Source organism: Patagioenas fasciata, chromosome 18, assembly GCF_037038585.1.
Source record: "Patagioenas fasciata isolate bPatFas1 chromosome 18, bPatFas1.hap1, whole genome shotgun sequence".
Taxonomy (NCBI): Eukaryota; Metazoa; Chordata; class Aves; order Columbiformes; family Columbidae; genus Patagioenas; species Patagioenas fasciata.
The window spans coordinates 14198469-14223228 of NC_092537.1; the positions used below are offsets into that span (position 1 = coordinate 14198469).

General features: G+C 61.3%; 2 protein-coding genes across 2 annotated transcripts in view; both read left to right on the forward strand.

Annotated features, from left to right (window-relative positions):
- The window catches only part of LOC136109399 (uncharacterized), a 96183-nt gene extending 78854 nt beyond the window's left edge, over window positions 1–17329 (forward strand). The window contains exons 3-15 of the mRNA XM_065852033.2: window positions 9731–12592; window positions 13060–13768; window positions 13906–14000; window positions 14129–14220; window positions 14355–14493; window positions 14658–14849; window positions 15099–15230; window positions 15434–15511; window positions 15796–15960; window positions 16114–16232; window positions 16555–16620; window positions 16713–16851; window positions 17003–17329. Of these exons, the coding sequence (XP_065708105.2) occupies window positions 12170–12592; window positions 13060–13768; window positions 13906–14000; window positions 14129–14220; window positions 14355–14493; window positions 14658–14849; window positions 15099–15230; window positions 15434–15511; window positions 15796–15960; window positions 16114–16232; window positions 16555–16620; window positions 16713–16851; window positions 17003–17290 (2637 nt within the window). The 5' untranslated portion in view covers window positions 9731–12169 and the 3' untranslated portion in view covers window positions 17291–17329. The remainder of the gene's footprint in view (window positions 1–9730; window positions 12593–13059; window positions 13769–13905; window positions 14001–14128; window positions 14221–14354; window positions 14494–14657; window positions 14850–15098; window positions 15231–15433; window positions 15512–15795; window positions 15961–16113; window positions 16233–16554; window positions 16621–16712; window positions 16852–17002) is intronic.
- A 2097-nt stretch (window positions 17330–19426) lies between these two features.
- On the forward strand, window positions 19427–21026 carry LOC139829333 (fas-binding factor 1 homolog). Its single transcript, XM_071816373.1, has 4 exons — window positions 19427–19482; window positions 19801–19954; window positions 20765–20974; window positions 21021–21026. Exons 1-4 carry the CDS (start codon window positions 19427–19429, stop codon window positions 21024–21026), a joined length of 426 nt encoding a protein of 141 aa, XP_071672474.1.
- Window positions 21027–24760: the final 3734 nt, after the last annotated feature.

Genomic DNA, 24760 nt, shown 5'->3' on the forward strand with positions numbered 1-24760 from the left:
GCCCTGCTGCACCTCATCCTCACTAACAAGGAGGGTCTGGTTGAAGCGGTAAAGGTCGAGGTCTGCCTTGGCTGCAGCGACCATGAGATGGTGGAGCTCAGGATCTCATGTGGCAGGAACAGAATAACAAGCAGAATTGCAACCCTGGATTTCAGCAGGGCAAACTTTGGCCTTTTCAAACAATTGCTGGGGGAAATCCCATGGGCAGGGCTGCTTGAAGGGAAAGGGGCCCAAAATAGTTGGTCGGTGTTCTGGGACTGTTTCTACCGGGCACAAGATCAGAGCATCCCCACACGTAGGAAGTCAAGGAAGGGAGCCAGGAGACCTGCGTGGTTAAACAGGAACTGCTGTGTGTGCTCAAGTGGAAGAGGAGAGTTTCTAGATCATGGAAGGAGGGGCTGGCCACTTGAGGAGGGTATAAGGCTGTTGTCAGGGGGTGTAGGGAGGCAACTAGGAAAGCTAAGGCCTCCGTAGAATTAAACCTGGCGAGAGGGGTCAAGGACAACAGGCAGAGGTTTTTTAAATACACGGCAGATAAAACTAACACCAGAGGCAATGCAGGCCCACTGATGAACGAGGTGGGTGCCCTGGTGACAGAAGATACAGAGAAGGCAGAGTTACTGAACACCTTCTTTGTCTCTGTCTGCTCTGCCGTGGCTGTCCTGAGGATCCCGCACCGCTGAGGCCCCAGAGGAAGGCAGGACAACGGAGGAGTTTGCCTGGGTTGATGAGGACTGGGTTAGGGAGCAGTTAGGCGACCTGGACATCCATAAATCCAGGGATCCGGATGGGATGCACCCGCGGGTGCTGAGGGAGCTGGCTGAAGTCATTGCTGGACCGCTCTCCATCATCTTTGCCAAGTCTTGGGAAACGGGAGAGGTGCCGGAGGACTGGAGGAAAGCAAATGTCACTGCAGTCTTCAACAAGGGCAAGAAGGAGGACCCGGGGAACTCTAGACCGGTCAGCCTCACCTCCATCCCTGGGAAACTGGTGGAACGACTTCTCCTTGGTGCCATCTCAAGGCACATCAGGGATAAGAGGGTCATTAGGGGCAGTCAGCATGGCTTCACCAAGGGGAAGGCGTGCTTGACCAACCTCATTGGCTTTTATGAGGACATAACGAGGTGGATGGATGATGGCAGAGCGGTGGACGTGGTCTACCTTGACTTGAGTAAGGCATTTGACACAGTGTCCCCAGCATCCTCACAGCTGAACTGAGGGAGTGCGATCTGGATGGCCGAGTAGTGAGGTGGACTGCGAACTGGCTGAAGGGAAGAAGCCAGAGAGTCATGGTCAATGGGGCAGAGTCCGGTTGAGGCCTGGATCCAGTGCAGTGCCTCAGGGGTCAGTACTGGGGCCGGTATTATTCAGTATATTCATCAACAACTTGGATGAGGGAATCGTGTGACTGTCAGCGAGTCTGCTGGTGACATCAAGCTGGGAGGAGTGGTGACACTGGAAGCTGTGCTGCCATCCAGAGACCTGGACAGGCTGGAGAGCTGGGCGGGGAAAAATTTAATGAAATATAACAAGGGCAAGTGTAGAGTCTTGAATGTGGGCAGGAACAACCCCAGGTTCCAGTATAAGCTGGGGAATGAGCTGTTGGGGAGCATTGTAGGGCAAAGGGACCTGGGGGTCCTGGGGACAGCAGGGTGACCATGAGCCAGCACTGGGCCCTTGTGGCCAGGAAGGCCAATGGTACCTGGGGTGGGTTAGAAGGGGGTGGTCAGTAGGTCAGAGAGGTTCTCCTGCCCCTCTGCTCTGCCCTGGGGAGACCACACCTGGAATATTGTGTCCAGTTGTGGCCCCTCAGTTCCAGAAGGACAGGGAACTGCTGGAGAGAGTCCAGCGCAGCCACCAAGATGCTGAAGGGAGTGGAGCATCTCCCGTGTGAGGAAAGGCTGAGGGAGCTGGGGCTCTGGAGCTGGAGAAGAGGACACTGAGGGGTGACCTCATTAATGTTTACAGATATAGAAAGGGTGAGTGTCAGGAGGATGGAGCCAGGCTCTTCTCGGTGACAAGGCAACAAGGGGTAATGGGTACAAACTGGAACAGAAGAGCTTCCACTTAAATATGAGAAGAAACTTGTTCCCGGTGAGGGTGGCAGAGCCTGGCCCAGGCTGCCCAGGGAGGTTGTGGAGTCTCCTTCTCTGCAGCCATTCAAACCCGCCTGGACCCCTTCCTGTGGAACCTCAGCTGGGTGTTCCTGCTCCATGGGGGGATTGCACTGGATGAGCTTTCCAGGGCCCTTCAACCCCTCACATTCTGGGATTCTGGGATTCTGTGATTCAGCAATGGAATGAAGTGTGAAAATAAAGGACAGCAGCGTCCCTTCCAGCAACAGCAAAGGCTCCTCAGATCACGGGCAGCAGATGCACCGATGTCCAGTGTGATGTGCGGCTCTGATGGCCGGGACCACATGTGCACAGAACCACCCAGGATCATTTTGGTTGGAAAAGACCCTCAAGACCATTGAGTCCAACCATAACCCACCCCCGGCACTGCCCCGTGTCCTGAGAACCTCATCTCCATCTGTCCAACCCTCCAGGGATGGTGACTCCAGCACTGCCCTGGGCAGCCTGTTCCAATGCCCCACAGCCCTTTGGGGAAGAAATTGTTCCCAAGATCCAATCTAAACCTCCCCTGGTGCAACTTGAGGCCGTTTCCTCTCATCCTGTCACTTGCTGCTCTGGAGAAGAGACCAACACCCTCCACCCTCCTTTCAGGCACCTGTACAGCTGCAAAGGGACTCGCAGGCTCTGCCACCACATCACAGACATGCACAGCCTGCGCGGTACAGCCCCGGCCTCTGGTATTTTAACATGTTAGGCTGGGCCAGCGTGGCATTTCCAAGGAAATCCTCTGCAGACTGCTGAGAGGAGGTCAGGCTGGGTTGCTAACGCAGGGCTTTGTGTTTCCAGGCATCTGGTGCATCCTGCACATCTCGGAGTGGAGAGAAACAGCCTCTTGGGAAGGGAGAGGGACCCCTGCGGGAAACCTTCAGCTGGTCTGAAAGGCCAGGACATGAACACGGGCCCAGAGAGGTGGAAGATGGAGACATCCCAGGCCAGGCTGGACGGGGCTCTGAGCAGTTGCCCCGTGTGGCGTTCAGACGGATGGATTTTCTTAGCTGTTAGTTGTTAGTTGTCGGCGTGGAGGCCGATCTCCCGGAGAGCTCCGTGCAGGGCAGCTGGTGCAAGAGGTTGCCCTGGCAGCACCACCTGAATGATTAAAGTGCTCGCAGAGCTGGAGAACAAGGACATCTCGTTGCATCCCCGCAGCCAGACCTGCCGTGATCCCGCTGCCGAGGGCGGGAAGGGAGGCAGGGGCGGCCGTGGGGGCACTGCTGATGCGCTGCCTCCCCGGCACCCGTGTGGCACACAGACTCAGCCCCCCTGCCCAAGCCCGAGGGCACCGCTGGCCAGCAGCTGGGGTGTCTGCTGCTGGTGCCTGTGCCCAGGCTGGTCCCCACCTGCATCCCCTCCCCATTGCACCCAAAGTAGAGGAGGGGGCTGGGAAACGACACCGCGAGGGTCAAGAGCTGTCTGGGAGGTTTGGGCTGTGCTGCTCGCCCTTGGTCTGGCAGAGCCCCTCTGGGGCATCCTTGCTCTTGGGTGGCTTTGCACTCCCCTGCTGATTTGAGGAAGACTGTGTGGCCCACGTGGCCCCCAAAATCCCCCAAAACCCACGGGGATGCCTCCTCCTCCTTCAGCCGTCCCAGCAGCCAAGCCTTGGTCTCCACCAGGGTGCCTCAGAGCTGCTGTGTACCAGGGCAGCCACCAAACACCCAGGAGGGTATTTAGAATCATAGAATCATTTGGTTGGAAAAGACCCTCTAGATCATCGAGTCCAACAGGCAACCCACCCCTGGCACTGCCCCATGTTCCTGAGAACCTCATCTCCATCTGTCCATCCCTCCACGGATGGTGACTCCAGCACTGCCCTGGGCAGCCTGTTCCAATGCCCAGCATCCCCTCCTGAACCAGGAGGGGCACATGTGTGCCCAGCTCCATCCAGGCACTTCAGAGCCATTTACGCATGCTCATGGCCCCCATGGGACACGCCGTCCCCGTGGACACAAGCACACAGGTGCCACTTGGGTGGCACACCCCAAAAGGGGACAAGACGGCGATGAAGGGCTGGGGGAGGCTGAGCCAAACTGCGGATGCTGGGGGGACACAGAGTCCCGTCCCTGGAGCCAGGCGGGCATCTCGGGCATTGCCACGGCACCGCCAGTGGTGTCACAGCACAGCCCATGGCAGCTGGTGACACCTCACATTAAACAAGCTGCTCGCTGCCAGGCTCTCCCTGAGAGCCATGGGAATCTACAACCCCCCAGGGAAAGGCGGGCAGGGCTAAGAACAACTCAGCTCAGTGCCCGGACACTGCAGACCCTGCCCAAGGAGGTCTAAGAGCCACAGGGCTGTCCCAGGCCCAGGTTTTGGGGACAGGTACTGCAGCTGAGCTCTCCCATGGGGACAGAGCCCAGGCCAGGCTGGGGTACGGGCAGGGGCTGCCCGCGGGGTCCCCGGCCTCCGGCCCTCAGCCACAGCCACCGTGCCCCACGCTGGGGACAGGGAGCACAAAGATGGTCCCAGGAGCCCTGTGCCCCAGGTGGGCATCACCCCCAAAATGGGGACAGCACTGCCGAGCACAACCACCCCCAGCACAAACCCATCCGCTGCAACAGGTGATGCCATGCGCGCAGATGGACGCAGGGAGACTTCATTCCTGGGTCTGCCAGCAGCAAAGCTGCCGAGCGCTGTAATTACAGCTTAGCTGGAGGTGGGGAAGGACGGGGGGTGGATCGCCTCCCAGCCAAGCGATCCCAAGAACTGGGGTGCCCACCAGAACTGGGGGGCTCAGCCGGACAGACCAGCTCCTGCTGACACCCCCGCGCTCTCCCAGCACCCAACCACCCTACCCAGCCCCGCAGCACCCAGCTCCCAACAGCCTCCCCCCTCCCACACGGGCCAAACCACATCACCCGCATCCCCCTTCCATACCAGCATGGGGGACAACTCCAGCCTGGCCCCTCCCAGCACATCTCGGCTTCCCCAGGCCCAGGCCCAGTGTGGACGTCCCCCCCAAAGCCAGGGGGTGCGGCCACCCTGGCAAGGGCCACCCACCTCCTCGGGGACACGAGGGTGCTGGGCGGGGGACACAGCACCCAGGTCCTCGTGCATTCGGTCCAGCAGCCAGAGTAGGAACTCGAGCGCGTCGTGCTGCGCGTTGCCCCTGAACTGCGCGCTGTGCTTGGAGACGATGTTCTGCAGGAGACGGGCAGGGAGGGCGCTGAGCCTGGCGCTAACGAACGGCAAGTTCATTAGCACCCGTCACAAAAACCCGTCCCTGCTTCCTGCCTCTGCAGGGACACTGCGGCCACCCTGGGGACAGCTGAGCACACCCAGCCAGAATGGCAGCTCTGGGGCCCATCACTGTGGTGCCTAAGCTCTCAGCTGCTGGGACAAGGCCAGGAGGGGACAGCTTGCCACGGGCAAGGGGACACGGCACATCCCAACAAACCCAGACAAGTCCAGCCCGCGGGGACCCACCAGTGTCACCTGCCCTGCACGCCCTGATGGCCTGAGCTGGGCCAGGGGAAGGCAATTCCCAGCGCTGGGTGCCCCAGCAGGCAGCAGCTCTGCCCCAGCCCTGCCTGCCCCTGCCACCCCGGCACCAGCAGCCAGCCCGGTGCCTCCCCGTGCCTCAGTTTCCCCAGCCAGGCGATGCCGGCGGTGCCAGCCCAGCCACCCAAGGCCCTACAAGAGACACGGGCTGTTCATACAGCCAAGCAAAAGTGTGGCCCGCGGGCAGGGGAGCTGCCAGCCCTGCCTGCCCTGCCTGCACAGGCAGGAGGAAAGCCCCCGAGCAAATCTCCTGCACCCCAAAACCGGGGATGCTCAGCCCATCAGAGCTGGCACTCTGCACTCTCCAGCTGAAGCGCAGCAGCTGAGACCGGGCAGTGGACCAGACATGTCCCCGATGGAGCCACGTGCCAGGGGGTTCCCACCAGCCCCCCAAGGGCAGTGCTGGGGTGCTGCCTGCCCTGCCAAGCTCTGCCCCCCCACCCAAAGCCCTGCCAGCTCCCCCTCCCCGAGGCTGCCCCCTCCTTGTCCCCTCTCCTCCTTCCCCCCAGCCCCTCAGGGGGTCCCCAGCTGCTGACAGGGTTCCCCAGAGCATTCTGCCCCCATCTCCCCTATGGAGCTCCCCAAAAGACAGAGCTTGGGGTCCCCAAGGACCTGTCTCCAAGCCTGGGCTGGCAGCAGCTGCTCAGAGCCAACAGACAAAGCACAATTTTGGGAGCCCCAGATCCAGCACCAAAAGGGAGAAACCCCAACCATCTGCATGGATCTGAACCAGCTGATGCAGTGACACCCCAACCATCCGTGGTTACAATCAAACCAGCACGGCAGGGCAGGGGTCAGAGCTCCAGCGCCACCGGGACCCCCCAGAGCCAAGACCCCTCTGGCCGCCACCTCGCCTGTCCCAGCCCCGCTCTCCTGGCAGCAGAGGGAGCAAGGCCACCACCCATGGCCTTCAAACAAAAGGAGCCACGGACCCGCTTCTTATTTTTAAAATCTTATTTAGACAGATTAAAAGAAATTAAAATAAGGTGGCAGTTCATGGCAGATGCAGATAACCACCTGAAGGGAGGAAATTCAGAGCAAAGGCCGCAAGTTTGGGGTGTTTTTTTCTGTTGGTTGGGTTTGTTTGCCTCTCTGTGCCTAAGGAACCTGTGTGTTTGGGAGCAGAGGGCACGGAAATCCTGTGCCCAGTGCTGGCAAGAGCCGGTTACTTTGCTACAGGGAAATTCAAGGCAACGAGCTCCCCCAGCAGCACCCATTGCACCCTTGCAGTCCCTGGGGGGTGCGTGCTGCCACCCTCCAGGCCGGGAAGGGAGGCGGGCAGGTCTCCCTGGGAAAGGGGGGGCAGAGGAGCGGGTACCCCATCCCTGTCTGCGCAGGACCAGCCCGGCTGCCCCCCAGGAGCCGGCAGCGCTGCCAGAAACCCTGAGCAGGGCAGGGTCCAGCCCCTCAGCAGCTCCTCTGAGCGCTTTGCAAGGTTTAACGGCAGCAGCAGTTTAATTGCAGCAGCAAGTCCCTGGGGAAATGTCACCCCACAGGCGAGTGGCCCTGAGCATAGGGGGCTGCCACGCCAGAATCAAAGTGCTGTGCTGTGCTCAACACCCGGTCCTTGTCCCTAAAATGGGTGCAGGTCCGCAGCACACTGGCCTGTGCCCTGCAGGGATGTGACATGCACTCAGCCACAGGGCTTGAGGCCACTGGCTTGCGCTCCCATGCACCATCCCCGGATGGCACCATCCCCTGGTGGCGCCACCAAGACCAGCATGGCCCTCACTCTTGGGCTCCGTGAGGGTGGCCGGGACAGTGAGTTCGCCCACCCAAGGGAGGTCAGAGCTCAGCTGAAGGCAGGAGGTGGGTGACAGCAGTGGGGCTGGAGGGACAGCAGGGCTGGGGGGCATTTGGCAGGGCAGCCCAAGGGCCATGGGGAGGATGTGGCACAGGAGAGGGTGCTGTGAGCTGGGGGTGCTGGGAGCAGCAGGGGGTCCCAGTGAGTGCGGGGGGCACGGGGTGCAGGTGGGATGTGCAGGGCAGGGGGTGCGGTGGGTGCTGGCGGCAGGAGATGCAGGTGGGTCCTGTGAGCTGGGGTGCCAGTGAGTGCTGTGGGGCAGGGGATTCGAGTAGCATGCGCAGGGCAGTGGGTGCGGTGGGTGCTGATGGCAGGGGATGCTGGTGGGTGCTGGAGATGCCGGGGGGTGCGCAGGGCAGGGGATGCCGGTGGGTGCTGGAGATGCCGGTGGGCGCGGGGGCCGGGCGCGGTGCGCGGGGTCCCGCTGTGCCGGGCCGTACCTTGAACTCCGCGGAGAGCTGCGGGTGCAGTCGCGGGTCCAGAGGGCGCGGCCCAGCGCCGCCAGCCGGTGCGTGACCTCGGCGCGGGCCCCGCGGGCGCGGTACCGGCCCAGCGCCAGGAACTCGGCCAGCGGCGCCGTGTTGCTCAGGCACTGCAGCACCGCGGTCATGAAGCAGCTGTTCCCGTGGTTCCGCCGCTCCCCCGGGCCGCCGCCCCCCCGGAACCCGCCTTCATCGTCCTCCGGCACGGCTCGGCGCCTCCCGCGGCCCCCGGCCAGGCGCGCCCAGGTGCGGAGCAGCCGCCCGGCCAGGCTGCCCAGGGAGCGCAGGGCGCGGCGCCGCCGCCCGCCCCCCGTCGCAAGATTGATTTGAAGACTAAAAACCCCCCAGCTCCCCTGGGAAGGGCCGTGAGTGGCAGTGGCAGCGATGGGGGGGACATCACCTTGTAGAATCGCCCTGGGCCCTGGCGGTGTCGAGGGAGGGAGGACGGGGTGAGGGGGCCCCGGGGGGGCTGTGCAAGAAGCCGGGCTGATTTCGGGAGCCGGAGGAGGGGAGCGCTTTGGGGGCTTCATCAGGGCTCTGGAACATGCAGAGGCAGGGGGCGCAGCGGCTGTGCCCCCCTAGTCCAGGGTGCCCCCATAGCCATGATCCGGGTGCTGACAGCTGCCTCCAGCCATCGATTTCTTTGTTATTTGCCTCCCCCTTGCTCTCCTGCCCCGCTGCAGCGATGCTGGTGGGAGGGTGAATTAAGAAACCCCCCACCCAGCACCCACCTCTGTGCTGCTGCTCCTTCTCTCTGGATTTATATACTTTAGATATATATTTTTTAAAAATGACGGGAGAAAAGACCATCTAGAGGCCCTCGAGGGCCAGTGCCCTCCCCAGCAGTGTGTGCCCCCCCACCCTAGAAATAATACCTAGAAAATCCTTCCAGTGCGATTCTCAGGGGAGCCCCTGCTCCCAACGCCCTGACCCTGGACCCCCCTGACGCCCCCACCTCCGCCAGCCCAGTCGGATCTCTGGCCGTCCATGGTGGCCGTGGCTTTCTGGGGGGGCAGGGGGTGGTGGAGGCCAAGGGCGGTGGGTGAGGAGGGGGCAGCCAGGCAGGCTGGGGGTTGTGGGGCGAGGAAGCCCAGAAGGGGCTGAAGCTCCCGCCAGCACAGGCCATGGAGGCGATGGGGCTGCTGCTGCTCTGCCGGCTCTCAGGGGTTCGCAGTTTGGAGAACGTAGCCAGAGCGTCGGGGAAGTTGGGCGGCGTGGCTGGCGTGTTGCTGGGGGTGCACATCTGCGGGGGTGTCAGATCGGTCACGGATGGTTTTTTGGAGTCCCAACCTGGCAACCTCCCCATCGCTGGAGATCTGGCTGCATCCCGCACCAGGGGATGCTCGAAGCCCAGCTCTGGCGGGTATTGGGGTACCCAGCGCTGCGGGGTCTGGGTGGCACCCCCAGAACGTGGGGGCTGCCTGGGCAGGATCTCCAGCCCAGGCAGGGCCAGCTCGGGCTGCGAAGAACATTTTGGACATCCAGGATGCTCAAATCCCTGGGGTGCAGTGGGTTTGGGGAGGGGACACTGCTCTGATGCCAGCTGCCCCGTGCAGGGAGCAGCACGGACGGGGTGATGCAATGAGGACCAGCACCATGGGTGGGGAGAGTTTTGGGGTCCCACAGGAGCCTCTTCACCCACTCTGAGCCGAATTTAGTGCCCTCCCCACCTCCCCCCAGGACAGACCCGGCCCTTTTTGAGGCCAATCTTGCCAAAAACCCCAGGAGCTCAGGAGGAAAATGAGAAATAAATGGTTCCTCACAACACCATCAACACAAGAACCGAGAGGTTTTTGATACCTGCTTTCTTGTAGGTGTCCTACTGAGCACCAGCAAAAAGCCAAGAGCGTTGCTCAGCAGCACCAACCACGTCTGCCAGGAATTAGTGTTCAAAATGAACCAGGGGCAGCAGAAGGCAATCACCAGCCCCACAGACAGCAAAGGAGAAGTCTGCAAGATCCCCTAAGGCTGGAATAGACTGTTGGCATCTGCTCTTCACGGCAAAACCAAAGGAGAGCGTAGAGGGAAAAGAAATGAAAGTCATTGACAGTGAGAAATGCGCGGTGAAACACAGGAGGTGGCTGACACAAAAAGACCCTCCCAGGAGCAAGCCATGACTTCTGGACCCAGCGTCTCTGGCCCGGGATGAAGGCTTGCCCATTGCAGTGCGGCCACTTGGGGTGCAAAAATGGGGTTTGAGAGGGGCTGTTGCCCCCCGATGTCTTGCTCTGCCTGGAGATCTCTCTGCAGAGGCCCCTGGACAGGACGCCTCTTCCTCAGTCAGCGCTGGCAAAAACCATCTGGGGACACGCTCCATCCTCCGGAACTCTTCCTCGTGTGACTCGCAGCTCACGTGTGACAGCGCTGCTCGAAACTTGGCCGTCTCTAAGAACCGGCTTGCTTTGGGATGTGGGCTTCACTCAGAGGAATCAGGGCAGCCCTGCTTTCTGTGTGGGGGTCTCAATTTCAGCTATGGAGCAACTTCAGTTCACAGAGCAGGAGGATCTTGCAATGCTGTGTAGATAGCAGCACCGTTTCTGAAGCATCAGAGGAGATGTCAGAGCCATCAGGCTGAGGGACGGGAACCCCAGCAAAAGATTGCCCGTGTTTCAAAAGGGAGGCAGCCGTGCCCGCTGGAGAACCTCTCTCACAGCTCCATCCCCAGCAAAGAGCTGTCTCTAGAGCAGTTCGTGCTGCTTACAGGCAAGATCACCTCTGCATTTGAACCACCTTCTTGCACAGAGGACAGGAAACATACTCTGGTTTATGTCTTTATAGCTGAAAAGGCCAGGACAGTGTTCACGAGGGAGCAAGCGATGAGCACATTTCCTGGTCAGCAGCCGCTGGCTCGTGCCAGCGATCAAGAGAGGCAGAAGAAATCCCTTCAGAACAGCTCCCTCTCCAAAGACATCCGTCTGCCTTGATCAGCCGCAGGGAAAGGCATCCTAAACCAGGCACTTTGGCCTTGTTTTCAGCCCAGGTTCCCAGGTGCTGGTGCACTCGTGAGCCAGTCACTGCACATCTGCCACGAAGGGGAATCGCCTCCGAGGCCACTGTGCCGTGGGGAAAGGAAAGGATTAAACGTCAGGAGAGTTTGATTGAGTACACAACACGGATAAAGCCACTCTCTCTGCAATTAAAACTGAGGGTATTTAATTCAGTGAAATGAGATTTCATTCCCTGTGACCTGTCCGATTGTATTTTGCATCTGGGCAGGCTCTGCAGGGACTGCCACAACATTTGAGGTGTCACCAGCTGCACTGTAGGTGGTAAAGTGGGAAAGGCAGGAGGGACCCTCAGCACCTCCCATCCCGTGGATAACTTCATCACAATGGCCAGGGCGGCGCCCGCTGGCTGCTGGGGCGGCTGTTGCCGGGCAACAGAGACACTATATTGTCCCCTGTCACCTGTGCCCCTCGCCCATTTGGTCACTGGCCGTGGTGGGATCACTTGCCGTGGTGGGATCACTGTGGTGGTGGACTCATTTTGGCAGTTGGATCGCTTTTGGTGGTGGGATCGCTGTTGGTGGTTGCATCACTTTTGGTGGTGGGATCGCTACTGGTGGTTGAACCACTTCTGGTGGTTGAACCGCTTTCGGTGGTTTGATCACTTTCGGAACTTCTATCGCTTTGGTGACTGGATCACTTTCATCACTTGGTTTGCTTTTGACACTTGGATCTGTTCGGTGACTGGATCACTTTAGTCACTTGGATTGCTTTCGGCACTTGGATCTGTTCGGTGACTGCATCACTTTCTGTGGCAAGAAGGAGGAGGAGAAAGGCTGCTGGCTGCCATTCCCTCCAACATCACCTCCGGACAGAAAAGCTCCCGTCTTCCCACATCAGGCTCCGTGTTTTCTGGCAGAGCAGCAGCGATGGCCACACTCGGTCTGTTGGAGCTGCTGAACGCCGCCATCGGGACACCCCATTTGGGGGTTGTCGACTTGGTGGCCCTGCACAAGTTGCTCGAGGCCATCATCGGGCAGCTGGGCCAGCAGGAGCCGTCTGTCCTGGAGCCAGGGCAGAGCCCGACCCCCAGCCTGGCAAAGGAGCAGGACAGCGAGGACCAGCCTGGCCAGGAGAAGGAGGAGGACGGAGCCCTGGGCACCGCGCAGCAGCTCTGGAAACCAGCAGAGCAGCTGGACGAGAAGGACATCCTGGAGGGGACCGGGAGCGACTCCGAGGTCTCCTCTGTGGCCAAGGAGCTGAAGCCAAAAACAGCAGAAGAGAAGGAGAGAGCCGTCTCCAAGGTAGATGCTCTTGCTGGTCCCTGGGTGCTCCCCCACGAGACGCCCCCTCCTCTGGGCTCCGCGCTGCCCTCGTGCCGCCCTCAGCCCAAGGGCTGGGTTAAGCCCGAGCTCCCGCAGCAGAGCACAGCGGGGTCCAGGTCCCCAGGGACCCTCCCCTGGGCTCACCCCCCACCCGCTCTCCCAGGAAAGGGCTTCGCTCCAGGATCTCTGGGAGGAGATCAACAAGTTTAAGGAGGTGCAGTCCGGCCTGGCAGAGGACGTGCGGGAGATGAAGGAGGAGATGCAGAAGGCGCATTCTGGCCTGGCAGAGGACATCCAGGAGATGAAGGAGGCGCATGTCGGCCTGACAGAGGACATGCGGGCCATGCAGGAGGCGCATTCTGGCCTGGCAGAGGACATCCAGGAGATACAGGAGACCCTTGGCCTGGTGAGCGTCCCCTGGTGCCCCGGGAGGGAGCTGGGCCCTCGTCCCTCCCCGCTCCCGCTGCCCTGTCACACTGTGCCCGTGCCCCACGGCCATCGGTGTCACCAGCGTGAAGGGCAGCAGGAGGGCAGAGTGGGAAGGGTGTCCCAGGGGTTGCTAAGGCACTTCTGAACTAGAGAGCCATCCAAACAGAACCATGGGAGGGGAAGGAGGGGAGATAAAGCTGTGGGTTGGGGGTGCTGGGCAGTGATGTTGGGGCTCCCATCCCTGGGGGTCCAATCCCCCGGGTTCCATAGCCGGGCTGACCCCGTGATCCCTTTGCATTTGGGCTCTCATGTTCAACACGAGTTTGGCCCCGCGAGGTGGTGGTTTGGGGACAGGGGCTGGGGACACGGCGGGGGGTTCTGGGGTCTGTCCTCACGGCTGCCCAGCTGCCAGTAACCCTGCTGCCCTTTGCCTCTTCTTCCCAGGAGGGCGCTGGGGGCCAGTCTGCCCCCGCCGAGCCCACCCAGGTGGCCACGGACACCCAGGCCAGGAAGAGCTCAGCACTGGGGCCAAAGGGACGTGGGACACAGCCTGGGATGGAGACCAGCAAGGGGACTGCAGGGTCTGGCTCCCCGGGGATGCAAGCAGGGACACAGGGGGAACCAGTGACCCCTGTGAAGTTGTCAGGTGCTCCCGCAGATCACGCAGGATCTTGTGGTGCCGGTGCCACCACCCCGGGGCTGGAGCCAGGATCCCCGGGCACCCAGGCCAGCACCTCCCTGGGGACACAGCCAGGGGCCCCTGATGCCCAGGCCAGCACCTCGGGGATGCAGCCAGGATCCCCGGGCACCCAGGCCACCACCGCCCTGGGGACACAGCCAGGGGCCCCTGATGCCCAGGCCAGCACCTCGGGGGTGCAGCCACGATCACCTGGGACCCACACCACCACCCCTGGGGTGCAGCCTGGCTCCTCCACCTCCCAAGCCACCATCCCAGGGGATGCCCAAGAGCCGGCCAAGCCCTGGGGCACCACCAGCACCTCCAGCTACGAGTCGGAGATGCGGGAGGTTCTCTCCCAGGTTGGGCAGCTCGGCCACCTCTGCGCTGGTCTGAAGGAGCAGGTGGAGCAGCTTAAATCTACCAAAGCTGAACATGCGGATCTTGAGAACGTGCGCCGGCTCTTCCCGGAGGGAGGTGAGAGCACGGGGGGGCTGGCGGGGGTTGTTTGGCGTGGGGACACCCTGGCTCAGGGGCTCGTCATGCTCAGAGCCTGGCCCCAAGGCTGAGACCCCCTCACCGACAGCACATCCCCTTGCACCATGTCCCTCTAGGCCGGCAGAGCATCACCAGCATCCTGGCCGACCTCAAGTGCCAGATGTCGTTCCTGCAAGACATGGCCGGGGCCCTCCACGGGCAGGAGGAGAAGGTGAGCCGGCAGCAGTCCCCGAGGGGCTGCGGGGATGCCAGTTTGGGCAGGGAGGGGGCAGCCAAAGGGTCCCCGTGCCGGAATGACACAGGGGGCTGTGCCCTCACCGCCCCCACTGCCGTTGGCAGATCAGGAAGGTGGAGGATGCTCCCAGAAAGATGAGGGGGGCTGGAGCCGGCAGGAAAGCAGACGGCAGCGCCCAGATGACCCAACAGCCGCGGTAAAAGGATGGGAGAGGGTTTCCTACCCCGCAGGGCTGCGAGGGAGCCTGGGGTCTGGGAGCATCCCAGTTTGGGGGCCATTGGACACCCCCACGAAGGCTAAGCCTGCCCCTGCCCCCGTCTCGCTGGCCAGGCCCAAGGGACAGAAGGTCAAGGCAGAGCGGAAGGAGTTGGGGAAGCAGCAGGAGCCGACCCAGGCCGAACTGGAGAAGTTTGCGGCCGAGTACGTGAATCAGTTGGTGATGGAGACAGCACAGCAGCTGCAGGCAGAGGTGAGGCCCGGGGGCAGCGCTCCCAGCCCCCGCTGGCTCGGGGGGAGTCCTGGCGGGGTCCCGGCCACGTCCCCTGGCCGGATGGGGCCATGGAGCCTCCACGGCACCTGCGCTTGTGGGCGGCATCCAGCCCGGCTCAGAGCTGATTCCTCCTCCCCTGCCAGCAGCTGGACGAGCCGAGGGCGACGGCGCAGAGCGGGGGACACGAGCACGCGGGGTGCCCCGGCTGCAACTGGGACACCAGGGCGCTGCTGGGGAAGCTCCTCCAGCGCTGCGAGAAGCTCGAGGCGCAGCTGGAGTCCCTGGCCCAGAAGGCGGGCGGCAAGGTGGAGAGTTACCCAAAGTGGAGGAGACAGGTAAGGAGACGCGGTGTAGGGGGCTTGAGCTGCCAGGAGCCCCCAGGCATTTCTGCTTTGCTGTAACGTGGGGGAGCCCCTCGCTGCCCCCCTAACCGGCTTGTGGGAGTCAGCAGCATGGAAGGGAGTTAAAGCCTTGGAGCAAATGTCCTGCTTGCCCCGAGAGCCCGCGGCCACCAGCCAAAATACCCTGGGACTGTCCCCGCGGGGCAGCCACCCCCCTGGCTCAGCACCGCCTTGTCCTCTTAGTCCCTGCAGCAGGACGAGCAGCTCAAGTGCCTCCAGGCCAGCATCATGCAGCTCCAAAAGGACTACGAGAAGTTCAGCTCGGCCCTTGCAAACCTCCAGCAGGATCGCCAGCAGGAGCAGAAGGACATCAAGGTGGGTGGCTGTAACCCGCAGGCAGAGCCCAGGCTGGGACCCCAAGGGATCTGTCCCCCTGCCACCCTGCTCGCAGCCCTGCACAGCTTCCCGATGCCTTTCCTGGAGGTTTCTGATGGGCTGGGGAGGCAGGGGGTGCTCGGCTGGCCGGGGGGCAGCTCCGACCCTGCCGTGGCGTCACGGGCTGCTGTCTGCCTTGGAAGGCTCTGTCCCAGGCCCTGGAGCGGCTCAAGAAGCAGAAAGCAGACAAGGAGCAGCTGCTGGTGCTGGAAATCGATGAGGTAGGGGCTCGAGGGGCCCTGGTGCCAGCCAAGGGTGTCCCGAGCACGGTGACAAACGCCCCTTGTCCCTTGGGTGCCGGCTGGCAGAACCAGCCAGGGGGAGGGAGGATTTCCAGCCCTGCTGCGGGTCCCTTGCCAGGTCCCTCTGTGACCCCGAGTCCCTTTGGCTGGTGGGAGCAACCCCACGGGGGTGATGGGGTGAAGAGGGCCACGCAGCAACTTCTCCCTCTCGCGTTGTCCCTGCATCCTGTCCCCACCGCTCTCCTGCCTTTCCCCGTTGCTAGAAAGCAGACAAAGCCGCCCTGGCTGACAAAGTCAGTCGCAGGCAGTTTGAGGCGTGCGAGGAGCGGCTGAACAAGGCGGTGGAGGAGGTGACGAGCCGGGTGACGGGCCAGGAGGAGAGCTGGCACCGGTTCCAGAAAGAGCTGCAGAGACAGATGGACTGCAAGGTGAGGGCTCGTCCCCTCCATGCAGAACTGGCACCCTGGGGGCCTGGCAGCCTGAGGCAGCATCCTTGCGAGGGTGCCCCCTCCCGGCTGTCCCCCTGGGGACCGCCATGTCCCATCGTGGGGTAGATGGCTGAGGGTGTCACCCGTCCACAGCTGGACCGCCGGGAGCTGGGGGCGTTCCGGGAGCAGCAGGAGGAGCGGTGGAAGAGCCTCAGCGGGCAGCTCCAGAAGGAGCTGCAGCCAGAGCGTGACGATGCCGCTGGGATTAGGAAGTGAGTGCGATGGGGACAGCGGTGGCTTTGGCAGTGCCAGCCCTGTTCCTGCTGGCTGTCCCAGCTCGTGCCGCTGTGGTACCCTGGCGTGGGAGCCGAGTGGGCAGCGCCCCTGGGGATGCTGAGCAAGTGGCTGTGCCTTGTGCTCCTGCCAGCTGCAGCTTCCCAGCGATGGAGGCGGCACAATGAGGGGGCACGTGTGGGAGGAGCCCTCCCGAACCAATCTTGGGGGGTGGGTGCAGAGGCTTTTTGTGGCAGGGGACGGTGTGCAGGTGGGGCTGTGCCCCCCAGGAGCTCCCCAGCCCTTTTCTCCCCCCTCCAGGCAGCTGCTGCCTGGTTTCCATTGCCTGTCCTGCGACCGGCCCCTCCACATGCTGGCGCCTGGACCGTGAGTAACTGCCCCCCGCCCCCTCCCTGGCGTCGAGTGACACATGGGGTGCCACCTGCCGGGCACTGAGCACCCCGTGTCCTGTCCCACAGGGAGCGGACGGGCGAGTGCAGGTACCCCACTGTTCCGCGGAGCTGCGGGGGCCCACACACCCTCACGCCCCCGCGCTTCCAGCCCCAACCGCCCAGCACCCCACGGCCGTCCCCACCCAGCGCCCGCAGCCCCAACAAGGTAGGGATGACGGAGGTGGGGAGGGGGATGCTGAGCCTGCGGGGGGATCCATCCGTGCCTCAGTTTCCCCAGGGAGAGCTGGCTGGGGGAGGGTTGCTGGGGGATGCGGAACGGGGCCCCGTGTTTGGCTCACACGCTCTCCCCTTCCCAGAAGGACGCGATGCAGCTGTCGGGCCAGGACGGCACTGATGGGAACCGGCAGGACGAGCAGCTCGCCATGATGGGGGGCTCTCAGCTGCCCCCAACGCCAAGGGCCACCCCAGACACCTCGACCTCGCTGCTCTCGGCCGTGCTGCTGCACCGACCAGTCCCGTCTCCCAGACGCTTCACCCTGGCACCGAGTCTGCTGCCGCCCATCCAGCCCCCCCGCGGTGAATCACCCCCTGACAGCCGCGCAGGACAGGGGTCCCGGCCCCGGTCCCACCGCCCCGGGCGCTGAGCAGGCAGCGGCTGCAATAAACGGTGATGAGCAACCAAGCGCCGGTGTGGTCTGAGTGGGGGTCCCTGGGGCAGGATGGCAGAAAGCCCCGCCGTGTTTGCTTTTTCAGGAGAAAAATAAGAGCTCAAAAGGCACTTTGGGGGTGCCCAGGTGGATCCGGTGGTACCCGGGGCCCCCCAGACGGAGCACGGGGAGCAAACCAGTGGGCACCAGGGCAGAGCCAGCAAAGGCCCATCCTCTGGTGCCTTTGGAATTGTCATTCAAAGGGTAGATGAGCACAGCTCGGCTTCAGCCAGAACACCTCCATGCCCTTATTTTTTGTTATACCCCCACGTTCTCTTTCCGGCCCGGCGGCCGGGGGGTGTGGGGTGTGTGTGCTTAGGGAACCCCTCGTACCCAGCAGCTGCCTGCATGCTGCTGCTGCTTCTCTCTGCATTTAAACACATTACCCAAACATACTAAAAAAACCACAAAACAAAATAACAGGGGGTCTGCGGGGCAGGAAAGGCTGGAGGCTCATGGGCTGGGGCCGGGCCCGATGCCTCCAGCCCCATGCACCTTCGCACGAGGCTCGAGCGCTGCCACGCCGCTCCCATAGGGCCCGCAGCAGCTGCCGTCTTGGACACGGGCAGCGAAGCCACCGCACTGAGGCCGCGCCTGGTACCGCCAGGGAGAAGGGGGAACGGGTTGTGGTGCGAGCCACCCTCGGGGTGCGGGTGGTGCACCCCCTGAGGAGGGAGAGTTTACGCCCTTTGAGGCCCCCTTCTCAGGTACCAGCGCCCTTCAGGCAGTGGCTGATAGCATCTTTTGCAGTGCACAGAGAGCGTGGCTGCTGTGCCTTTACCTACGATGGCGGTGGGGGTGGTCTGTGTCCCGTTGGGCCAGCTCACAGTCCCATCCCAGCTCTGGGCCGTGTTTCCAGCTGTGCCCAGGATGGCACACACTGCCCCGCGTGCCGTGGAGCTGTCCTGGATGGACACAGCTCCACGAGTTCCCCCTGCTCCTTGATCCTGCCTTCACTCCCCTTCATTTCTCCTGGTTCCAGACAAACCACCTCCTCCAGCGGAGCTGGCACAGCTGCAGGTTCAGACTTGTGCCGTCCCAACGGGGCTCAGAAGGGAATTGCAGCCCCCGTGCCTGGAGCGGTGGGCAGGGGGTGTGAGCTGGGGGTGCCCGGGGAAGGGGGCGGATGCAGCCAGGGGAGCACCAGGGACGGAGCTGTTGGGGTCTCTGCTCCCTCGGCAGCCAAAAGGCTGAATCCTGCCTTTCGCCTGCGAGGCAGGCACTGGCGCTGGGGAGGGATCTTGTCTTTCGTGGCCTCCTCGGCTTGACCGCATCGGGTGCTTTGTGCTTGCAGCCAGCTGGCCGCCTCCCCAGCAGCATCCGACTGTCGGGCAGAGCTGCTGAGCGCCCAGGCCCGTGTGGCAGAGCTGGAGAGCCAGGTGAGCCCCAGCGCCTGCTGGATGGGGCCCACGGGTGACCCAGGGGGAGGAGAAGGGGCCAGGACACGGCGCGGGATCGGGCAGAGCTGCTGGCGCAGCACCGGCTGGAGCTGCAGCAGCTGCGGGAGCTGCAGAGGCGAGAGCGGCACGAGCGGCACGTGGTGCCGGTGGCCCCGGTGTGGGTGAAGGAGCCAGGGAACGGTTTGGGGAGACGGTGAAAGGAGAATGGAGAGTCCAGAAGCGCTGGCTTGAGGGCAGCTCCGTGGCTTTTGGAGTGGGGATTTGCTTTGCCGGTGGAGACAGGCAGATCTGGCTGGAGACGTCATTCCGAGGGAATGCATTGCATTTTGAACGACGCTGAACCCCATGTTTTCTCTCCCCCGGATCCCTTTTATTCAGAACAATGAGTTGCTGATGTCCGCATAGTTTGGGTCAACGAGAAGTCTGTTGTTGGTAGAGAAGCACATAACCCCCAGATGTGGTCCATCCCAGATGGGGAAGGCAGCCCGTGGGACGCCCCGTGACAGACCAGCTCCTGGGACCTGGTGCTCAGCCCCACGACCGAGCCTCTTCCACGGTGCCCGTCATGGGGAGCACCAGTTTGTAACAGCCCGTGGTGGGCTCCTTCCCCGTGTCCCGCAGGGAGTCTGTCGAGGAACTGCACAAGAAACACGAGGAGCAGCCCCAGCACGTGATGTGGCTGAAAGAGCGAGAGATGGATGTGCTGACCGGCACCATTTCACACACCAGGTACCGACAGCCGGTGTCGTGCGCCCAGGTTGATCCCTGGCCGCGGTGTTCCCTGTCCTCCGGGGAACCAGGCCCAGAGCACAGGAGGAACAGGGACCATCCTCTCTCCCACCCGCTGCCCCCAGGGGTGCTGAGCTGTTGTTCAGTATCTGTCCGTGCTCCCCGAAGCAGCGGCTGCGTCTTCCTGCTGCTCTGCTCTGATCCCGAGAGGTTCGGGGCAGGGCTGCCCGGCCCATGGCCCAGCACACGTCCCCCTCTCCTTCGCAGTGGGACAAAGTGTGTCCCCCAGGGTGACCCTCCCCCGGCTCCTCTGCACAGGTCTCTGAACGGCATCACTGAGAAGATGGAGAAGTTCTCCAGTGACCTGCAGAACATGTGCACGAGGGGCATGGAGGAGGAGCGGAGCCGTGTCCAGGAGCTGGTGGCCAACACGCAGGCCAGGCTGGGCGAGCAGGCTCGGCTGCTGGAGCAGGTGAGCCCACGCTGTGTCCTCTGCCCGGGCCAGGCTCCTGGCTGGGTCCGGGCGTTTCTCTGGCCCGCAGGAGGTCCCTGGCCTGGAGCCTGTGAACGGCGCCTGGCCCTGCAGCGTCTGGCAGGCTCACGCGTGGGTCCTGCTCAGCGGGGAGACGTTCAGCGCTGCCTTCTTGTGACAGAGACGTCACTTGGGGTGGTGAGAATGGGGGAGTCCCTGGAACAGGCTCCACCAGCCCCTTTCAGCTCTTGACTGAAGCGTCAGTTGCCTCTTTCTCTCCCCTTTACCCGTGAGGGGTTTGGGCAGCCAGGGCAGGCGCAGCCACCTCTGTTGTGAGTCTGGGGAGAGGAAACCCCCACGGTGGGTGAGGGAAAACCTCCCCGTGCCATGGGGACGTGTCTGGAGCCGGTTCTGCTCCCCCCAGGGCTGTCCAGAGGGGACATGTGGCACAGACAGTGCGGCAGAGCTGCATTTTTCAGGGCTGCCGGGGTGGCAAAGGACCACTCAGGCTGGGTATTTCCAGTGCCGAGGAACTGCCCTGTGCTGAGCGTGTTTGAGGGTGTGCAGCACAGGGAGGGGCTCCGGCGTTCTGGGCAAGGAGTGTGTGTGTGTGTCCGGTCCCAGCTCTGCCCGCCCTGGTCCCCACAGGCGGGTGGGTGAGGGCTCTGCTGGAGCACCGGGGGCTGCTGCTCTGCACCCAAAGCGGCCACACGAGGAGCTCAACAGGGGCTCTGCCTCCCCTTGGGAAGACGGGAGATGGTGTCCAGGACGGGGCAGGTGATGCGTTGGTTTCCCCCGTGCCCACCCTAGGAGCGGGCAGAGCTGAAGATCCAGCGCCAGGAGCTGAAAGCCGAGGAGGAGCAGCTGGCGAGAGACAGGCAGAGGCTGGACCAGGCCTGGCAGGAGCTGAGGCTGGAGAAGGAGAAGGTGATCGGGGCCGCGCGACGTGTCCAGAAGCAGGAGGGGATGATCAGAAGCACGAAGGCGGTAAGCAGAGCTTCTGCGCCACGGTTCACAGCCGTGCACGGGCCGGCAGCACAGCCGGGGTCTCACACCCCTCCTCAAGTCGTGAATCCTGTGCCGGGAGGGGAACAAGGGGATGCTCAGAGGACCCTCAGCGCAGGGCAGCGAGGCTCCCTGTCCCCAGCCTCCCCACCCGCTCTGCCTTGCAGCTCTCAGCCCAGAAGCACGCAGAGAGGGAGCGAGCCCTGGGGGGGGCACGCAGGATGCAGACCGAGTTCCGGGACAAGCTGCAGGTCCTGCTGCTGCAGCTGAAGCAGCAGCAGGAGCAGATGAAGCAGCAGTTGGAGCAGAGGAAGCAGCAGTTGGAGCAGAGGAAGCAGGAGCAGATGAAGCAGAAGCAGCTGAAGCAGGAGAAGCAGCAGCCTGAGCAGGAGCAGAAGCAGCTGCAGCAGGAGCAGGGACAGCTGAAGCAGGAAAAGGCCTCCTTAGCCTCCATGTACAGCGCCCAGGTGCAGCTGCTGTAGTTCCAGGCCCAGCAGGTGAGGCGGGGGGAGAGCGCGGCTGGAAGGGGCTGCGGAGCCGCTGGGGGAGCGCTGGGACGTCGTCCTTGGCTCGAAGGGGTTGCCCTCTGCTCAGCCCATCCCTGGGTGGGGGACGCCGGCTCTGCTGGACTCTGGCTTTGTGCTGTCCCCGTCCTGTGCCGTCAGGTCCCCGCTGGGTCTTTCCCCAGGCAGGGACGCTCTTGGAGGCTTCCCCTGCGGGTCTTGCTCAGACTGCGAGGGTCTGGGCTCTGGAGAGCACGGGGAGGGGTCCCCTTCATGGGGGACATGGCACGAGGGAGGCTTTGGGATGCTTCTCTTGTTGGGGAGCAACACCCTGGACTGTCACCCTGTTTCTGTGGCACTGCCTGGGATCCATCCCACGCATCCTTCCTCTCTTCTCAGGAGAACAACAGTTAGAGAAGCAGGGCATCTTCTTGGAGCCCCTCAAGAAAGGACGAGACAACACTGCACGACTGTCAACAACCCCCCCGCCCTCCTCCCGTCCTGCGGACGATGACATTGAGTATACACACGCATTTATGGAGGCCCTGAGGAAAGCATCTCCGCCCGTGCAAGTAGTCGATCTCTCCTCCATTCTCCGGCCTCCCATTTCTTACAGGACCCTTTAATCAGGCTCTGCCCCAGTGGCCATTCTGTCAGCTCTGCTTCTGTCGTGACTTGTAGCAACATCGTATGGGAGACTGTGGGTACGCGTTAAAGGCCTTAGAGACTTCAGGGGCTCGTTTGGACACATTAGTGAGGATGCTTAATAAAAACAAAGGGAGGACAGTCGCAGAAGAATTTTGCTCCCTTAAATTCCTTTAGCTGTATTCTATGCTTCGACACATCGAGATACGGACAGAGAAAAAACTGCCTGGAAGACGGAGGAAGAGAATCCAAGAAGAAACAACCAAGGCCCCAGACCCAAAATTACCACTGGACCAACAGGCTCATGAAGGATGTGCGAAGAGCGGGTGCACAGACTGGGGGGGTTTACAAGCCCAAGTCTCTTTTGTCTCATGCTCCTCCTGCTGAGAGGCCCCAAGCCCAGACAGTTTCTTTGCTGTTATGCGGTTATTTATGGAGATCCCGAGGAAAGCGCCCTACAACGCTTCACCTCTGCCCGCATCCCGACCCTCCTCCCCTCTCTGGACGGCAGAGAAGACGCTAAATTGATGCAGACTGCGATTAAGTTACAAAGACGTACCCGTCATTAACCAACGACGTGGTGAATGCTTTCTAACCACCTGCAAAACGAGGGGGTATTTTTCAAGTTTTAAATCCTTCTGCCTGACAAAGAGACCGGAAGATCAAGGAACACGGTGTTTCGGAGCAGAGCGCTTGGCTTACATTTGACTAGTAATTCATAGTAGGAAACTCATCCGTTGTAACTAACTTCATGCTAACCTTATGGTAGCTCACAGGAAAGAGACTGGGGAACCACCTGGTGATAATGTGAGTAGAGAAACCTTGCTGACATATTATAATCAGTCACCATTGTATAAATTAGATGATGAGGAAAAGCGGCCTCTGAATGAAACTCTGAACGGTGCGGCGTTAACGTTCTTCTTGAAGAGAGAAGGCGAGTGCAGTCAAGTGATGGACGCTGATACGTTTTTCACTTTGCGAAAACGCCCAGAGTGGCAGACAGAACGCGCTATTCACTTGCCACCCCGGGATCCAGCTGTGTTCACATTACAAAGGGAGCAGAATAAAGCTCAGGAGAAGCTGAAACCATGTTGTCCAGCATGTAGAATAAGACAGAAAACTCGCCTGATGAGAGGGGAGGCTGAGATAGAAGACTGTATGTCCCCACGGGGCGTGGAATTGAAGATGATGTGCCTTCAGCTTCCGGGGTGGTGAAGCTGTGGAGAAAGAAGAGGAAAGCGGGGGAAAGAAGCTGAGATTTTAGTTGAGACTGGAACTTCTGATTCCATTTTGAATCAGGAATTGATACCGTTAGATGAAGATTTTGCACCTCTGGTGGGAGCTGCTGGCCAACAAGACAAAGCTTTCTTCAACAGCCAATCCAAGAGAAACTGGGAAAACAAAATGGAATTCCCAAGTTCTTATCTATGCCTGGGTCTCCAAAACCGTTACGGAGACGAGACTTAGGAAAACAATTGCAAGCAACAATAACATTCAAACAAGGTGAAGTGACATTCAAGATAAAAGAGCAGCCACAGAAACCAAAGAAGACCGTATGCAATGCACTGCGAGTTTGCTGAATTTGGTGAGATGCAGTGGGTATCGAGCTTCCCAACAGAAAGCCCAGCTGATCCAGCGCCAAGTGACTTATCTGGGATTCGAGATCTCCGGAGGGCACCAGAGCTGGGGATGGAGCGACAAGAAGCTGTTTGCCGGACACCAGAACCTGCAGCGGTAAAAGAGCTCCGGGCGTTTCTTAGGAGGACACGTTGGTGCAGACTTTGAGTTTATAATGATGGACTTTTAGTAAAGCCTTTCTATGAACTGCCAAACGAAGAGATTGCCAAGTTGAATTGGACAAGAGAAGCGTCTGAGGGCATTTGCACAACTAAACAAAGAGCCTGGGTCTCCCAGATATCACCAAGCCATTGGAGTTACGCTCACACGAAAGGCAAAGCGTTGCTCTGCGTGTTCCAGCACGGCAATCGAGAGCTCAGAACCGGGCGGCTGCTGCTTCCCTAAGCAATCAGATGCAGTGAGCCAAGGCTGGCCTGGATGTCGTGGAGCTGTGGCAGCTCTTGGACTCGCTGTACAGGAAGCTCCTGAGTTCACCATGGACAGTAAATGACTGTGGAAGTGTCCCATACAGTCCCAACCGTTCTGGAACAAAAAGGCACCCATGGGTTATCTCCCTCGAGATTCCTGAATGCCAGGCGGTACTGGTGGAACTGGATGATGTGAATGTTGTCGTTACCAACAGTGTCACTGCAGCCCCTTTCCTCAGCCGCTCTGTTTCTGAGCCTGTGGTCCAGGATTGCTTGGAAACAATGGGAGCTGTTTCCTCCAGCAGGCGGGATTTAAAGGAACAGCCCACGGAAGACGCCGAAGACTCCTGGTTCTCTGATGGAAGCAGCTTTGTAAAGCAAGGAGTACATAGAGCTGGGGATGCCCTAACAACTACCCACGAGGTAATCGAAGGCAAACCTTTGTCTCCTGGGACTTCTGCCCGGACAGCTGCACATGCACCAGCTTTAGAGTTATCCAAAGAGAAGAAGATTAACATTTGGACACATTCCAAGTGTGCTTTGGGAGTGGCGCGTGCCCATGGAGCATTTGAAAAGGGCCACGTTTATTAACAGCACAAGGAGAAGAG

What these genes read in the sequence shown, in the direction of transcription:
- LOC139829333 (XM_071816373.1), top strand. Translation starts at nt 19,427, where the DNA reads ATGTGGCTGAAAGAGCGAGAGATGGATGTGCTGACCGGCACCATTTCA. An exon ending in GGCACCATTTCACACACCAG is followed by an intron (nt 19,483 to 19,800) that starts GTACCGACAGCC and finishes TCCTCTGCACAG; the next exon opens with GTCTCTGAACGGCATCACTG. An exon ending in AGGCTCGGCTGCTGGAGCAG is followed by an intron (nt 19,955 to 20,764) that starts GTGAGCCCACGC and finishes TGCCCACCCTAG; the next exon opens with GAGCGGGCAGAGCTGAAGAT.